Source organism: Varroa destructor, unplaced genomic scaffold (genome assembly GCF_002443255.2).
Source record: "Varroa destructor unplaced genomic scaffold, Vdes_3.0 BEIS01000003.1, whole genome shotgun sequence".
Taxonomy (NCBI): domain Eukaryota; kingdom Metazoa; phylum Arthropoda; class Arachnida; order Mesostigmata; family Varroidae; genus Varroa; species Varroa destructor.
The window spans coordinates 19,108,403-19,127,070 of NW_019211456.1; the positions used below are offsets into that span (position 1 = coordinate 19,108,403).

Here is an 18,668-nt window from a genome sequence, read left to right on the forward strand (position 1 = left end):
GGGCGAAAGATAGCAAATAAAATGGAGAAATTTCTAAAGGAGTACTCACTGCTGTTGCTGGTGATTGTGATGTTGTTATTTGGGTTAGTTTGAAGAAGTAGGCGGCACGCGGGCGTAAGGTCTTTACGCCTTACGGCTATGTTGACGACGTCCTTATTCATTCTTATGCGATGATAGTGTTTTAAGACAGGCTGTCGGCCTTTCCGTTCAAGCAGGCAAGTAGGCTTACACAGGAACAAACAGACATACACATACACCTCAGGCCCTTAAAATCTTCGCCTACCTCATGCGTTGTCGTCTTTATTCCTTAGTATTGTCGTTTCTGTAAAAACAAAATGAGCATCAGATGCTCGTACTAAAAACAATGTCCTTGTTATTTCGCTTATAATTTGTATAACTGAACAACGTTCATTTTATGAGGGAAGGTAATTTAAAACATATCAAATGAACAAATCTAAGAAAAAAAAAAGCGTTATGTAATTGTTTCCTTATGTAAGTTTGAGTGACGCGACTATAGATGTGTGCGGAATAGAAAGTTCTTCTGACTTTTACCGTCAAATTTTACTACTGCTAAACAGATTCAATATAGTATATGCCAAATAGGATTATGTTAAAACAACTTCAATTGGTGGTCGCCAATAGGTAGTGACGCATTTGGGCTGAGGAATCGGTCGTGTCACCTAGCTCGTAGCAGCCAGTACCCTCCCATTATAGGAACAACTAGGTAAGATTTATCCATATGCAGGATATTTATTAAAAAAATAATAATAATTAGGTCCGCTGACTCACAGCTCGAATAGGATCTGTTTGAACGGGAAGCCTATTTTGGTTATACATAGAAGTCTAGATTTTCAAATTACAAACTCTAGTGTAAATTTTCTTTTGTGCCCGTTATTGTGTTTCTTTTTTACCGTAAATTATGAGCAGCTAGATTCTGTCCTTTTACTTTCGCGAAAGCTGGTAGCGACGATGATAGAAGATTGTTTTTTTAGAGCAAATGACAGAAACCTTATAAGTCGGCTCATAAGATTGAGTTTCGCCTAATATCGGTTTATTTGATTAAGCAGAACTCATCCGTTTTGCTTGAAAAGACAGTCAAGAAGCTAACTCATTTATGAGAACTTGTTCCTTATTCGAGATAATCCCCGTTCTATTTCGCGTGTAACATCTAACAACGTTGCTATTTTAGAATACAATTTACGACCTTCATGTATTAAACAACAGCAGAAAACGGGAATCACTGTAACCAACCCACATTATACGCATTATCGATAAAATATACTTTAAAAACAGGCCCTGATGAGAGCTGCGCGAGGCGACAGTGATACTTCTTACCTTTTCAAGAGAACGAACGAACGTCTTTAACATGGGTGAAAACCGACAAGATACGGGGATGATTAAGGAGGAGAACAGCCTATCAAGCCTCAGATTTTGGAGCAAACCTGTGAAGTCGCCTCTCTTAATGCACGTCAATAAGCTTAAGCTGCTGAGGTATTATTTAAGCTTTGGGTCTCCTGGAGCGTTTGGTCACAGCGGGTTCTCGAATGGTCTTCCCTTACAATGCCTGTCGTCAGTCCTTTTTCATGTAGCTCATTACTACGTCGCACCATCTGGTGACCTTTCTCCATACTGCCAAGTCTGCCGTCATGTAACATTTCCAATCTTTAATTAATTAATGAAAACAGCCGATTTCTATGAGTTGCCTAAGTTTTTAAAGTATATCGAATTTGCTAACAAAGGACGCTTTTAGTTTAGCAAATACGAACACGTTCGTTTAGAAACGCAACATTATCCGCAATTACCGGGCACCACGTGAAAGCAACACCTTATGCCTAGATCAATTACGTTGAACAGCAATCTGTTGTTTATCTTTACGCCAACGGAGACAGGTTAAGTCGACCTTGAAACCAGGCCATCAAATGCAGACTTATGTTCACTGGTAAGCTATAAACGAAGATCCTTACTGCCAACAAATTTGATTTTTCATTGTTACAAAACGAATGATCTGTGATAAAAATCAACCCTGCACTAACTGTTCACATAAAAAGGTCGCGTTCTATCAACTATTAAGTCAAAGGACGACATTTGTTTGAAAGCCAAACCAAAATTGGCTTAGGAACTTCCGAATTAATCGTAATTGCCTACACTCCAATGAGACGATCGGCCAAGCCGTTTTAGCCAGTTGAACATGGAGCCGTTTCATTAACTATCTAATATTCCTCAAAATAGCCTTTTCCATTCATCGTATATACGAGTTGTTGAGCAGTCTTTTAGTGTAGCTTATCGGGTGTCAACCATTCTTGAGCGAGGCGAAGTTGTTTTACCGAAGGTAAAATATTTTACTGACCGGTTTTTAATGGCTGCCACTTGTGGATACTGATTGCGAACACTCTGCGTCTGTATTCGCTCTAGTAGCTTTGAATAAATGATCAAGTTCCACTTCTGCAAAACGAATCGTATTATACTTCCGTATATTTTTGTTTTATCGTTTCTGGTCTGCCAGCTCTGAGTGGGAAGACAATATATACAAGCTTAACCACGTGCCCCAATTCTATTCATTGTTACAGGTAATTTAACTCGTCTGCACGTAGAGCGACGCTGTTAGTCCGAAACCGAAACAATTTTTAGCATGCATTGAAGTTTAGGAGGGAAAACTATATATTTTATCTGAGATACCAAGTTCTTGTAGCACGCGAACAGAAATGCAAAACAAATTCAAACAAACCGAAAAATACCGGTGACCTGATGGCTTCAGAAAAGCCAAACAGCTAAAAACTGTACATATAGTAAAACTTTGATGATTTACTAATGCAGTTCTGCGTAATTGATTAGATGTATTTTTTTTACTTAGTACTGGCTTTGATCTCAACAATCGTAAATTAAATCGCTTTAAATTTCAAGACAAGATAGCCAAACGGATGCCAACAGTTTTCCGTATGTGAACAAAAAAGCACCGTTTTGTTGGCGCTCCCGGCTCTAAAATATCAAACCTAGTTTGCTACATATTCTACGGGGAAAATGTAAATTCTGCTATCTTCTAAAGATCCTGATTGCACAAATGTTTTCTGTAACTGCGAATGACAGCCATACGTTAGGTAAGTGCTCTCGTTGAAGCGGATTCCAAACGAATTCCTTTTGTTCTTCGTCTTAACTCTGCTTAGCTTTATAGTATTCTGATAGACAGCATACTCCTAACGCCATTTAGACGTGGTGCATGCGGTTGCCATCATACGCTTACGAAGGCGTATTTCCATATCTGAGTTAAGCTCTTCCCTGAAACTGTGTATTTTCTGCTTCTGCAAGGTCCTTTCTCGTATGATTTCCCCTTTCAGCGTACAAGCAGCTCAACACCGAGTACATGTTACATGCGTGTGAGCAAGGACAGCGTCTCAAGCCTCCGGTGACTGTGTGGCGACAAGTACCGTCGCATATCCCGTCCTCAGTTGTCGCATCAGACCGCCGTTTAAGCTGCAGCTTTCAGTCGACCGCTGGCGAATACGAGGGAGACTACGCGACTATGAGAGACAACTCTGAGAATTGTGGGCAACTACCGACCCGCAGTATGACACGTCGTCGACAATGTGGACTGGCCCCTAGAGTGGAGACGTATGTGTGAGGCGCTTCAAAAAGGCGAACAATACGACAACGACAAAAACGACAAGGCTAGCCATAGAGGCTGCCTCTTGCCGCTAACGTAGGCAGCAGTAGCGCCTACCGCGCCACTAAGACTGTCCTGGATGGGAAGGGAGGGTGTCGCAGATGAACGTCATATCATGGATACTCACGCCCCGTCCTGTTCTGTGCTGACAGTGGTGCAATATTCACGCCGACCATAAAAAGAGCAAGGAACCAACAAAAGTGGAGGAGAATGGTTCGAGAAACATTACGGAGGGGAGTCGACGAAGAGGCTGAGTGTGTCTCCGAGCGTTGCCGTTGAGGGTTCAAGAAAATCTCGAGTATCCCCTTCATCTGTCCCTGGATCCATATTCATATGTGGAGCACCTCGACACTTGCCTGTTGTTATGGTAGTGGTAGTCATGCTAAGAGCGGCAATAGTAATGGGATCAGCTGGATAAGAAGAAAAGGCAAGAGAAACATCTCAGGATTCTCCTACCACACTTTCCTGTCTCACATATGGCGTAATACGAAGCGCACGAATGGCTGGTCTGAATGGTAAACAAACATCGGTGTATGGTAGCTATCCAATTTTGTATGTGGCTGGAGCTTTCGGTTTTTTGCTTATTCTCAAAGAAACTGTTCCAGATACACAACTTACAATACCAAAGATAAAAAAAACAGGCGCCGAGATTGTTGCGGTTCATTATTGTTGCTAGACACGAAAATAGTCGATCGAAGAGTCGAGTAGCAATAGAGACGAAGGCATTGGACAACAGCAAAGAAAGCACGGCGTACTTTTAGATTGCGCTTCATGAAGTGACATGAGGACGAATCAGGAAAAACGAGTTATCGAATGAAGGAAGACAAACAGGGTATAAAGGTAAGCGAGCAAGAGAGGGGAAACATTGTAAGTGATAAGAATGCGTATTACCTTAGCATACTTATCCATTTATTTTTAGGACACAAGCTCACATGCGCTCTCGTGCACTTTCCAAAAGTACAGTAGACGTATTGGCATCAGAGAGTGATCTATTGGTAGTGTTGTAAAATCAGGTTAATTTTTGGCTAGTCAAAAACGCATTCCCTATTGTTTATATGCTCAGTTGAAATGCAAGGACGGAATAGATTAAATAAAAGGGTTTCTTTACGGTGAATCCTTCACGCGCGTGAAGCACGACCTCACTCACATAAACTGAACTCGTATAGGCGGTTACAGATCATGACACTACCCAGACTTTACTGTTACTTACTGCTAATCAATAAATCACTACATAATTATAGATCAGCATGGGTAATGAAATTGTTTCTACTATAAAATTGACAAATGAGGCAAACTAGCCCCAGTCGCCTAGATAACTTTTTGTCTACAATTGTCATAAAGCACCGCATTTTCATAAGATATGTGAATCGGATTACGTATCTGTAAGAGGATATTAGACAATAGCGCCAATCAGTGTAAGATTAGCACCCAACGCTAACAATATATCTTGGCTAACAGCGCAAACCGTATAGCAACACAGAAGCATCATTGTATCCGAGGTTCTTTTTTTTTAACCATGTAGTACTCTAAAAGTACCTAAAAAAACTGATTACATTTGACGGTACCGGCCGGTTATTGGTTGCCTGAACGAAACGTTTGATCCGGCTCTGCTCTTAGTGCTCTGGATGGATCGTTAATTAGATTATGAGAAGAGCCCACAGAACAAAGAGAGTCGGCCGAATGAAGGAAGTAGGAAAACGGCAAAGAATTGTGGCCAGCTAACACTCTGTTAGGCACTGAAAGGTTGGAACAAGGAAAACTTGCAGATGCAGTATCTGTAAGCAGAAGGCTTTCTCCTTGCCCAGCTGGCATTTCCATAAAAGTACGGCTGCAGGCTTTGTACACATCCGTATCGAATGTTCTTTAAAATGAAATACAGTCCATGTTTATCTTAGGATCGAGGAACACTGATAGGTGTTTGTCAAGTTATATTTTTTTACTAGCGTTTATATTTATATAAACTGCGTATAGATGGGCATATCAATGTAGGACTACGTGGTTACCGTCCTCACGCATGTGACTGAGGCAGCTATAGCACGTTAAGTGAATAATACGATAATCTTCTTTAGCAATGTGCCTGCTATTATAGGATATCTGACATAAGTAGCTGCTGGGAAGCCAGCTTGTTACAAGGTCCAAGACGGCGTCTCGGGTAAATCGAAGTGAAGTCGAAGTAGCCTTTGATAGAAAATTTTCTGAATGGTATCGAAAAGAACTTTGTGCTTTTCTGAATCTTCTGCTTGTCCACTATAGCTACTTTGGAAAAGCGAAATTATGAATATAACTATGGTCTTCAGAAAATTTCACACCAGTAATAATTATACCCGTCCTTGTTTGACATCATTTTTTTAGACCGAGCATCTTTTGGCGGCTGACACGGACGGGCTCTTGTTTTCTTGCGACGGCATGTTCCACGACGGAATTCCTTTTGCTAGCAATAGCTGCACAAATTTTCTCTATAGTATACCACACATATTACGGCTTTGCTCATGAGAAACCCATATTTTTTGTCTTGGTTTTTCGTTTTCTTCAGTACCTTTATTACAACGTAGTAACACAAGCTTTGAGAATCTCACAGAAAAAGTATCGTCTGCACGGAGTATTTACAGCGACTCAATCTTCCGTTTAAGGTTCTAAGGTACAGTCATGCTGCGGTCTTCAACCTCCTAATATTCGCATTAGCAGTACTTCACCAATGGTGTACTACTGCTTCACTGAAAGACTCATTGCCCAATATTAACAAATTTTCAATGAATTTCTTAACTATTCTCGTCTTTGAAGATTGTTGTCATTGAACGTTGATTGTTAGCATCAAATACATCTCTGTCTTGTAGGCTTATTTTCTGATGATAATCAGCTTAAGGTCGTGGAAATACCTAGTGTAAATATTTACCAGATATCGTCTATTCATGGTACGTTGTTAATTAGTTTTAGGCCAGCTAAATGGTTCCGAACAAGCTAATAGGCTCAAGCAAAACTGACTTACTGAAAAACCTTCCAAGTTCCGTTTTTCTACCTACATGCATACAAATAGTATTATAAATGTGCATGTCGTAATCTAATTAAAATCTACCTACTCACCAATTCTGTACGGTCGGCTTGCATATCAAAGTTTCGCCCAAAACAAACAGAGCTGGCTAGACATCGGGTGTATGTCCTTGGGATGCCTAGAAATAGAGCTCATTATGAGTTGGTGTTACGGTCCAGTTTAAGGCGGCTATGGCACCATCGGCGGCGTTGTCGTTGTCGTTGCGCTAAGCTTTCTTTACCTACAGATCACGCTATACGTATTGTGCAAGATAGGGTTCGTAACAAACTTTCAGACATATTGTTCCTGTTGTTTGACGCAAGCAGCATGCTGCGTGGAAATAGAGCGGACGGGATATAAAGGGTTAGTGAGAACTCCCAGAAGTTCTTAGTTCCGATTGAAGGGTCAGTGGCTGCAGCTACACAAAGTTGTGCGCCACCTGGCAGTAAACGTAAGCTCCTCTTTTATGTTGGATCATCATGTTGGCCCCCTTTCGCCGATTAGCGACAGGCTAAGCTCTGTGCTATTTTTTGGCTTACGGCCTCTTGACTAAAGCAACTATGCTTTATGCCGTCTATTGGGGCGAACTGGCGTGTTCTATCAATAATTGGTGCGACAAGGTCAATAGTTCTCTAATTTCCGATCGTGTGTTCGAATTCCTACTGCGCCCGACGTTGCTGTCGGCGTTACCATCTCTCCCTGCTTCTTGACTTCCGCCATGATACGGCTGTACCTTTGCCGTGTTTGCCGCCCCGCTAAATTTCCCATAGCGGTTGCGATCTATCCAACCAGCAGCGGCCGGCATAATACATTGGTATGTATTCTCAGTGCGAGGCCTGAGCAGACGACATAGCTGATTTTCGGTTTCCAGAAAACGACCGCGTGTTCAGAAGGAATTCAGAATAAACAAAGGTTGAAGCGGGAAAACAGTAGGGCACATTATTGAGAAACTCCTGCTGGAGCTGCTCAAAAAACGCTTAGTTGTAGTATTAACAATACAGTAGTAATTTATGTATAGAGCCAAAATTGTGCTCACCATTTTTTTCAGGATGTCTTAAGGATACAGATATGGAGTACTTTCGGATTTAGTCTCCTACTAAAATTTTGAGCTGATGCTACCTGATGCACAGTTTCAGGTAGGATCATCTCTCGTTTACGTTAACGTTTACGCATTAGAACTATTAAAGCTAAGCAAAGTCCTAGTTCTGATAATTAATACCAAATGTATATATGCCTAGTTTTTAGAGCGGCCTGATTTTTTCGGATTTCAAATTTGAAGGTCGTTTTAACCTTAATCGACCAAATGTTGCAAGGTATAACGGGTAACAGTTTAAGTGAACCAGGAACACGCGGTAAATGGCAAAGAAGAATGGAAAATTTGTTACATGAACACAGGATTATAAGGAAGATATTTTCACAATAGGGGTTTCGTCGTCCAGTGGGATGTGACGATTTATTGATTCGGTAAGGTGTCATATGTGTATTCGTACTTGGCAATAATAGGCTACAGTTTTACTAATTAATAACGCAACCTAAATGTTGTTGCAGTTAATAGAACGAATGGTTTATGATAAATTTAATTGCATCGGACAGGGGCAGGGACAGGTCACGGAACCACTGCTATCTACACGTACTCACTGTGGGATTTTGAGCTCTGTTTCCATACTTGCACTATGCAAACAGCCTCGGATGGAGGTAATGTAGCTCAGCTGTTCGATTGATGTTTCTAAAGCTAGTTCGTAACCTAGGGTAAAAAATAAATATTTGTCTGGCGACGTATGGGCCTGTATCACTACACCGGTATCCTACCAATGGAACTTTGTCGCCTCGATAGTTTGTCGTAAAGCGCGTTTGAGGACGGTCGACAGTCGTCCGACGTGGTCTTCGGGTAACAGTCGGTGCCTTCGGCGAAGTCAAAAATAGGCTCACCTCGCACTAAAACAATTCATATTTCTAGAGTATGGAGAATCTGTTGAAAATCGAGGGTTATGAGGTCAGCTTAATTTTCGACAAATTTTCCAAACCCTTCAGTGCTGACTCTAAGCGTGTCGATGGCAAGTCGTATAGTACCTGAGGGGGGATTAGATACACATTGTCAAGATCTGCTCATATATGTGATAAAATATCGGAAACTTTTGGTAAGGAATTTGTCCAACGCCTGCTTAATCGTCGAAGTACTTTTAGCAAAGTGACATTTTTTGTGATTAGAAAATTCGATGAATACTGTTACAATGAGCTTATGCAGTTCTACGACCGTATGTCGGCCGCGTTAGCAAATTGTGCTGTTCTCGTCGTCACCATAATTAACTAAAACCAAATAATAAGTGCACACCTGCTCGCGGACGTTACATAAGGTAATGTAGACTGATACGCCCAATACAATTATGTCGAACAGGGCGTTCATTCTATAATCCGGAAAAGTTGTCGTAAACGTCGAATAGAAACGGTCAGGTGGTTGGAACAGCGAGTAGTTTAACAGACCGCTCAGAAGGACAAAAGCGCATAGGCCGCACAAAATAAATGGAACCTGAAAATAGCAAGTTAAATTATTTTAAATTTGGCTTTACTAAGGTGAAATAGAAAAACTGTCCGTATCAATGCAGCCATTTTACATTCAGAAAGTATGTGGCCACCTAAACTTTCGAGAACCCCAGGCGAAACGTGTTATGCAGGAACGGATTACTTGCGCTCTTTGACATTATGGGAAATCGTCTGATTTGTAACTTGTTGCGGTGCACAACGTTATTCAATATATATAGATACTAGGCTTGACTTCTAAACCCGGATTTTCTTTTTTTTTGCATTGTTTCTAAGTCTAAATAACGAAATATAAAATTTTTCAAATGTACTAAAAGTATCATTTCTAATTTTCTATAATACTTGCGTAATTTCAGCATCATTGACCACCATTACGACCTTAAGACAATTAGGACCTTTAAGACGATTATACCTCGAGTATGCTATATACAAAAAATTCCAGCAGCTGATAACTGATTGAAACTCTTAAAAATGTAAGGGATAAAAATCGTCATAGACACGCAAAAACTTCCCCTTTGTTGCAGCTCATCAGGGCAACTTAACTAATGACTGATATATTTTCTCCAAAACGGCGTGCATCTAAATAAAAAAAAAGAGTCTGCTTAATAAATTTCTAATCCCTTTAGATCTAAACCCTGTTGAGGAGTCTCTAGTTTACCTCGTGAAAGCCCTCCTTGAATTTTTAAATACCAGCGCTTGAATTTTTAAATACCAGCGTGAAAACTGGCAATACGATAGACTGTTAATTTTGATACTTTGAAAAATCTATATATTTCATTTTCTTCATCTTCACTTAACTCTCGAAGACGACACATTGTTTTCCGCCATGTTTATTGTTTTTGGAAGGAACTGGCTTTCTTCCGGTATCAGAAGTACCGGATTAACGCATTTTCACTATGACCACCAGTCCGTTAAAATTAATCAGGATTACCTTTGTATCCTCTATATAGCCCGTTTTCTATTGCGAGTTTATTTCACGGAGCGATTTTCTGTCGTTGGCCTCTGCCCTAAGTAACAAGATTGACTAAATGAATATGAATACATACTTCCAGACCTACTCTGTGCTTAAAAAATAATGTGTAAAACACTATGAAAATTGTTTTTCGTGGCCATATTATTACAAGCTTTGAAATCCCTTAAAGCTAACAATGAGCCCATTAACGCAAACCGTTTTTATAACTCTTCACAGTTTTTAAGTCAACTTTAAGTAATTACAAGGTTACAAGCCATAACACGCAGTTACGATAAGAGGGTCGTTTCTTCCGACACGGTTACGACGGATTTAAATTTCCTTAAGAATTGCGCGTTTTTGATAGAGGTGCATGTATTCCTGAGCGTGTGTACTCTCATCGTCAGAATGAATGAGAGTGGGAGAAAAAATTGATTAATCCTATGAGCCAATTTATTATATATTACGACAGAAGAGTTTAACTGCAAGAAGTTGTGGCCGCCGAGGTTAACTCTAATGAATGAGTATTAGGTAAAATGTACATGTACCTCTGTAGACTAATTTAAAGTATACTCAAATCAACGTAACCTCTGATCTAAACCACAAAGTGCATTGTATATGGCACAGAGCGATCTAGAATTAATAGAATCACTTGAGTGCGCACTCTAAATATCTAATCACCGCCACCAGAACAATGCACGTTCTTAAAATTGAGAGCTGCTTTAAGTTCCGTAGCTTATTGTGCACTATTTCCTACAGACGATATTCCCATATCCCTAATCCTGTAAAATCCTAATCCAGCAAATGTACACAGACCTTTTCCCCGTGATTGGACAGTAAATAACGTCTTTGCGTAATATTTCTAGAGACTCGTGATAGTTTTGGTTTAAATAGTGGACTAGATGCATTGCAGGAAGCTGAACATCAAACCTATTGCTTAACAGTGTTAAAAGGTGTCAGCTGTGAAACGTGAAATGTTTTTTTGTGGTAAGTAGTAAGTTCAAGTTATACAATCAAAGCTGAACAACACTCACTGTGAGATACGCTCGGTAGAAGATAATGCCGAATATTGCCAGGAAGGCAGATAATAACAGCAGCATAAGCGTTACAAAATACACGATGTCGAACGCTTTTGGCGATTTCGTATCCGAATATTGCCAATCGCGTAGTAAATCAAATGTGTCTACCAAAAGAATCGCTGACTGTACTGCGCTATAAACAAGGGCGGCCAGTGTGGTTAAACGACATAAAGTAGCTACGTGAAGACCCTGCAACACAATAGAAATTTCAAAGCGATTAATGCTGCATAAGTAACTGGTTGTAAGATCGTTAAAAGCCTCACCTATCGGTTCCGAAGAGTATGAGCAAGATGGAACACAGACTTAGAAATTTGTGCATCTATCGGAAATATTCTGGGATACGCCAAATAATACTTCACTTTTTCCGAGAAGCTGCGTTGATGTATCAAAAACACAATAACACAATTTTCTTCAAGCGATTGCTCAAATTAATATAGGAATGAAGAGCTAGACAAGAAGCTGGCAAATGACAAACACTAAATATTCTTATGATAGAAATCGAAAAATTTGATATTTAAAGGTACTCGAGACGCATTTGCGGTCCGTTTCGCGCGCTGAGCTCACCCTAAAAATATAGGCGCTACCCCTCCTTTTTAAACACACATAGTAAACAGAAAATGGCCTTTTTCGAACCTCTGAATATTTGCTCGGGTTTGATGGGTGCCGTTTACTAATCGTTCTTAAGTATAGCCTATATTTACATACATATTCAAGATGTTCTTCACTACCCTTGACTCTTGTCTGATCATCTTTGTATTCCATGTGGTTAGACATTGTCGGCAGGCAACATAAACTGTACGTACGAAGAGAAACCGATGAAACGAAGATGCTGATTTAAATGTCTAAACGCAAACCACTACTGCCCTAATGGTAAATTGAACAATCGTCTTCATCATCTCTATATGTGTCTTCTTTATGTCTTCTATCGCAAGATCCGATCACTTAATGTTAAAAAAAGCACCTTTATTGTTCGACAAAAGTGCATTTATATCTGATCGTTTCTTTTCCCTTGATTACGACTGTGTTGTTATTGTGACGGGGATTTTTTCAAAATTTCAAATGCCCCATGCTTGTATTCTATAACAACTCGTATGCTATGGCTATACTGAACTAACCATTATGTTCTAATTAAGAAAATAGTAACTCGAACTACTTGTCTTGCTCGAAAAATTGATTCTTCTATTCCCTGCAGCCAGATTAACAGAGAGAACGAGGTATGGCAGCAAATATATGACGATTCTTCGCACTATTACGCAATACGTTTTTATCACGTTCTGTTCGATGATAATTAACTTCTGTTCATTTCTGCGTAACAACGAAGGTGGATTTGCGACGATTCGAGAATCGTAATCTACAAATACCATACCTGACTTAAGTTCTTCAACTTAAGAGCTTTCAATGTTCTGCGTCTATATAGCTAGCAGCTGGAAACTCGCCGACTTAACGCCAGGCACCTGCTAATACAATTTATTTCAGATAAAGGAAGTGTATTGCGCAAAAGATGTTGTGTAGCATATAATTATATGCAAAAAAAAAAAACAGTAGCCTTGTTCCTTCACAGATAAACGTACTCGGTACTTACAAATGGCGAAGGTCGCCTGATACGATGATGAGTGATCGCTCTATTGAATGGTCTGTGTAGTATCACTTCTACAAGCTTCGAAACCTCTTCGTCTCGTTTAGTAGGACTTGAAGCTTCTTTCCCGGCCGGACATGATTCGTGGCTAGTAGTCGTTGACGCGTTGGCAGGATCTTGTACCGCGGCTGGATTTCCCATTTAAACTTGCGAACTCGTTGTTTTTAATAATAATGTCACAAACATAATTTGTGAAGCCAGCGGTTGTGTTTATGTTCAAAGTGACGGCCTTCGAGTCCTTCAACACTATGCGAATGATAAATTCAGCTTCTAACCAGTTAACCTTTGTGTTCCTAATAACTGAAGTGACACGTGGCGCTGAAAATGCAAGCCTGGTGACCGTAGCCATTATTTACTTATCTCAGTACCAACACTTCATATAACAATATTTTCAGTTTGTGCACTGTGATAGAGTTCCCGTCACAGAAATATTGTAGGGAAAGTATTTTCCTTTATTGAAATATATTGACTTCCCTGCAATTGTGCTTCAGCAATTCCTTATACAAAAAATCTCGGTACGTAAACGTACGATCATGGTAGGAGACCTGATAAAACATTTCGAGAAAAATACATGTTTTTATATATATATATATATAACAATAATTTACTATTATTAAAATCCTAGCTTTGCGTCCATATAAGTAAAGATCGTATTTTAATATGTTTGTGTATAACCATCTACGACTAACGATTGGTGGACTTTCGTTCAAAACATAGGGCTAGAATCGCAGAATCTTCGCATTTTATATACTTCGTTTGTTAGTTATCCCTGTTGGAGATTTTTTACTTACCAAGCAGAAAAATTCAAAAACACTTTTTTAAAGATAACTAAGTTCGGCTAGTCAAAAGTCAGTTGTACGAAGTAGTGGACTTCGTCAGAATCGAGAATAAAACATCAAAAGGTGTAAAGCATCAGAGATATGTAATGGCGGTATGTCTGCCTGTGATATATACACTGTTACGGTGGCCATCCATTGTACATACGTAAGCTACGATATGCCTACAAACAATGTCTACCTATACCTGCAAACTGCTTACCTAGTATAGAAAGGTTGAAAATGTATTTATACGTTAGATGATTCCTCCATGGTCTAATATGTAGCTTAACATCCGTGGGAGATGGAGCTGGATCTTTTTTTAAGCCTTGAAGATTTTAATGCACAGTCAAAAGTAATACTCAAAAGTACACAGATCTTTCGATCGTTACCTTCGTACACACTTTTGGTGCTATTAGGTAAGCCCTTAGTAGAAAGTTCAGTCCAGGCTGAACTGACCCATAGCATACGTTCATATATCTGCTAAACCTAAATAATACCGAGAGCGCACTGACGAATTTTTTCGGGCTTATTCCTCATTTGACTTTAAGCTAATAGCACTAATGTCAACTATATGATTTTTACGATACTAAACAGCTGTTTCACTGAGTTATCTTCGATTTCGTTAGCAAGCAGGGTATATTCAAACAACTACGATAGATTCGAAAAAGGTAATGGTTTTTGTGGCTTCGGTGAAGATTTGTGACCGTAACAGTTTTAAGTGAAGCTTCGAGACCGGCATCTATTGCCTTAGTTTTATTCCATTATTCTGAACTAGAAATTGCTCCCTTGTGCACAACGCCGCGCCATTACGAATACCACCATCAACGGAGACTGTCACCGACTGCCTCAAATCTATGTTAATTAAATTCAATGATAATCTACATTAAAAAGTATACTATTATTATATTTTTTCCATCTTCTAAAAGTTTGAATCAGTGGGCCAGACAAACCACGTCAAAGAAAGATCCGATATGGAATGTGACCGATTTATGAAGTGCACAAAGGGTTAGTATGAATATTTCTGCCATTTGCATGGCCCTTATGATCCATATTCGTAACTTCTACTTCTTAACGGGACTATTAACGTTATCCGGTTGTTAAGTTCCTACAGCGTCACCTTCTGGGTTCAATGGTCTTTGTCCATTAGGCAGTATTGATATTTTCACCTACTTCGATCAGAATCATCACCTATTTCGCTGGGTGGTCATTGAACTATATTGAAGTACCCTTGAAAGTCATGTTCCCTTCTTATTTATCATTGTTGGAATATGGGGACTTGGGTTGTCTGAATATCTTCATTACATTAGTTAATTCTTGATTTTGAAGTGCAGAAGTGAAAACGTGAGGAACTTAGTTGTTTATGATAAATACTGTGGAGTATTGCAGACTGGAAGTATGTGTTTAGATATCTGCATGAAATTACATCTAAAAGTATGCATTCAATTGTAAAATTTTCCATGTTTTGATTTGAGTGTGGATCCATATTGTGTACTAGTGTGCATCATATTATGGTTTTGAAAGCCCAGCTTGATGAGGATGTACACTTGAAACGTATCTAAAACTTATTCCAACAGTTCTTGATATAGCCATAGTAAAGTAAGTAACATCGTAAGGATGAAAATTTCAGCTGGCCAGGCAAAAACCAGTCGCCATTAATGACAACGACCAGGGGGTTGCATTTGAATGAAAACAACTGAAGCAAAGTGAAACTAGAATGTATTATAAATGATATGTGGGTCGTAAAATTGGACGACTTACAACATAAACGACGACCTAGAAAGGTTTATATCTTAATTTTAATTACTCGCCAAAAAGCAGACCTAGCGGCCAATCGCTTTGGCACCGGACACCCTGTCAAGGACCGTGGACTGCAACAGCTTTTCAAAAAAATAATGCCTTCATGGTAAAAGCGACTTTTACTTATGAAATCGTGAGCCGTGAAACCAACAATCTGTTCACTTTTGTAGTGTTTTTAAAGATTGTCTCTTACACGGTTTTTGTTTTATACACGACTTATTTTTATTTTATTAGGGTTTAGAAGCGCTACTCATGATAACATATGATACGATAACATTTTAGTGACAGCCAGTTCATGACTGCCGAACGATCTTTGCAACAAGAGGTTGATATAACAGTCGAGTTTAGTTTTCTCGGGCAACATTCAAGGAGCAGAAGGATCAGTACATTTGCTAAGTTCCTTATCGCAGCGAGAGTGACTTCATATGTTGAGTTGATTCAAATGGTTCTAGGTTACACGGCAAAGGGATCCTTTACAACGATGTCGACCGCGCAGCGCGTCAACTGGTGACCCATCATCGAGAAGCGATAAGCCTTGCACAGAAAATGGAAAGTTCTCGAGTTGGTATTCAGGCAAGGCATCCTATATTGCTCTGGCGCTAAGGAGTTGCCGGTAGTCATCGATGTCATTTAAGTGTACGGAAAAATTTACCTGATGACCGAATATTTCCCGAACAGAAAAAATCGGTCTAGGACACGCGGACGCAATGTATGCTAACCTGCGATAGAAGGCCGCGAAGGTAAGTCCCCTCTTAATCAATGAACCACAGATCTATGAATCCGTCGCAGTGAAAAATGAATATGGATTCTATTGGGCAAAGGGGACAGCCGAAAATGTTACAAAGACCACCACAGTAACAACATGTACGAAAGGACGATAGAAAGCCCCAATACGTGGGCCCGCTGCCACGAGCTCATTTAAAATGCTCTCAGTCGTATGAAGGTCGGCCATTGTGCGACCTGTTAGTAAGCCGTGGACACAACGGAATCCCATACCATCGATGCACGGCAAAAATACCTAAACCAACTCTAAACTGGATATTCCGCTGGGGTTTTAATAAACCAAACATTTGTTTAAGTATATAGTAAATACACGGTTGTATCAGCAGAAGGGGAGGCGCAAGAAGGTGCTACTCCCCGCCAGCCAAAGACAAAGCTTAGCTATCACTTAACGCTACTACGAAACGTACGAAACGCTGATAAGTAGCACCCAATATGGTTGTATCTATTTAAAATAGAAAATTACCTCCTTGTATTACGAACCAAAGCCAGAACAATTCATGCTTAGTTTTTCAAAACGCAGACTCACTAGGATCAAACGCAGGCAATCAAAAAAAAATTACCCTACGGAAAAAAATAGAGAGGATCCGCTTAAACGCTCACATCCAAACGATGCATACAGCTTGCCTACTGCTGCTAAGACACGCGTCTTAGATCCAGACGATCCAGGCCGTGGGCTCATATCTATACTTTCCTTATTCAGATTAATTTTCCCATAGGAATCATGAACTGATTAATTCTATATACGACGATCATACAAGGCATGTAGGTCCATTGCTGCACGCCCGACTAGTGAACATTCCATGCTGTCTTCTCTTTATTTATTACATAACCGCTGATATAGCGATTCGGTCGTGCGTGTCCTTCGTCAGCAGAATACCAACTGCATAAAATCTCTATTCAGTGCTAAGCACTGCCACTGCTCTACAGAGTATACTCGTTCAGGTTCACGAATCAAACCTGGGCGTGAATAAAGTGTTTGTGTATGAAAAAAAGAAACGTAACCTCTTATGGGAAGGTCGTGGCAGCAGCTACCTTCTAGCATCAATGGACCTTTTCATATATTGCTGGAACCTTGTTCTGGTTGCTGGAAGAGAGCCGGTGCTTCTCTTGCGTTATCAGTCTTTTTACAGTAGATACGATTTTGAATGGTACAGCAACAAACATTATAAATCTGTTCGTTGTCTGCTCACAAAACTTCTGCTTAGAGTCCATTACGTTTGAGTTGACTGTAACTGGTCTTAGGTATGAATTTCAAAAAGTTCTTATTCGTATGAACGCCTGTCTTAATACGAAATACGAAAGGTATTACGAAGTCTGGCTAGCAAAGTTAATAGGCAAGCCTATTATGAGTCTGGGGGTACAGTAGAGCGTAAATCCTTTATGTAAAAGTTTAGCACTAGCATGCCCTCTAGCGCCCACTAGCACTCTGAGTTAGCTCGGTCATAATTTCGAACCTGACATTTTATCCGAACCTATTTCAACACGTGAATACGTTTACATTAGGTAAGTGTTCCCTTATCGAGGGGAGCCGAAGCCGTACGTTTAAACGAATGAAGCGTAGTAAAATTTTTACTCGAAGTTCATAATGTAATATGTGACGCCGTCGATCGGTGGCCGACATGAATATGTAATGAACCTAAGACTGATACATTTTCACCAAGTATTATTTCTATCAATGTTACTGTATTTTGATCTCCGCTTTCACGAGGTATAAGTGTGTTCCAGGCCCCTTTGTCGCGTTGTACCTTCTCCACTTTTGGCATTATCTAGTACATCTGGCTAAATCAAGGTTTCAGTATCAACAGAAGTGAGTTTTCGCACGTCTTTGAACACGTATCGTGCATCGTTCCAGAATTATTTGAGCGACTTCTGCTAGCGTAAACTGTTGACATCGGATAACCGAGGGAATTTATAATCAGCGTACATTGCTTTGGCGCTGACACTTACGGCACAAGTTGACTTCGAGTTATGCTAACGTTTCTGGTTAGATTATGAAGAGTTTGAATTAGCGTACATTACAATATGATAACTGCAATTGCCATTAGATATTACACAACTTCCAGTTCTCTTTATCGTATAATATGGGCCGGCCTCTAGCGTAAAACTCGCTTTCGTGCGCTTTCGTTTTTCGTTGCACTCATCCTTGACAAAGTCGCTATATGCCCAGTAACGCAGGGCTATTTCGGCACGATCAGTCGCACCTTCGCCTGCAAAATGGGCACTTCTTTCGCATACATACTTTCATACTTTATTTCTGAATACAGCTAGCGCCACCGCTCAGCTACTTAAAACTTTAGGGTCTCGTAGATCTCTTCGTAAAAGCGGTGAAAAACTAGTCCCTCCTATGTCCTCGTGTCACGTTTAGATTTTCGTCTTCATCCT

The 18,668-nt window shown here is 40.0% G+C and overlaps 2 protein-coding genes across 10 annotated transcripts in view; one reads left to right on the plus strand and one right to left on the minus strand.

Moving 5' to 3' along the window:
- The window catches only part of LOC111248062 (potassium channel subfamily K member 1-like), a 107,752-nt gene that overhangs the window by 34,556 nt on the left and 54,528 nt on the right, over positions 1 to 18,668 (plus strand). For 4 of the 7 annotated variants that reach the window (XR_015324619.1, XR_015324618.1, XR_015324617.1 and 1 more), the window contains exons 3-5: positions 3,333 to 4,498; positions 12,023 to 12,122; positions 15,956 to 16,243. The gene's annotated coding sequence lies outside the window, so the exon portion shown is untranslated. Of the gene's footprint in view, positions 1 to 2,567; positions 3,296 to 3,332; positions 4,499 to 10,991; positions 11,161 to 12,022; positions 12,123 to 12,813; positions 12,955 to 15,955; positions 16,244 to 18,668 lie in introns of those variants that run through there. The other 3 variants (XR_002672398.2, XR_015324632.1, XR_015324620.1) reach the window with 3 other exon arrangements.
- LOC111248084 (uncharacterized) lies at positions 194 to 13,029 on the minus strand. Of its 3 annotated transcripts, none has more exons than XR_015324634.1 (6): positions 12,835 to 13,029; positions 11,208 to 11,441; positions 9,019 to 9,213; positions 8,496 to 8,756; positions 6,740 to 6,825; positions 194 to 322 (listed from the first exon to the last, which is right to left on the minus strand). XR_015324634.1 is itself a non-coding variant. In XM_022799842.2 (4 exons), the coding sequence occupies exons 1-4, from the start codon at positions 13,027 to 13,029 to the stop codon at positions 8,673 to 8,675; spliced, it is 708 nt and encodes a 235-aa protein (XP_022655577.1). In that variant the 3' UTR covers positions 8,475 to 8,672. The 3 variants fall into 3 exon arrangements, 1 of the variants encoding a protein (XP_022655577.1); XR_015324633.1 differs by lacking the exon at positions 194 to 322 and adding an exon at positions 1,510 to 1,638; XM_022799842.2 differs by lacking the exons at positions 194 to 322; positions 6,740 to 6,825 and having other exon boundaries at positions 8,475 to 8,756.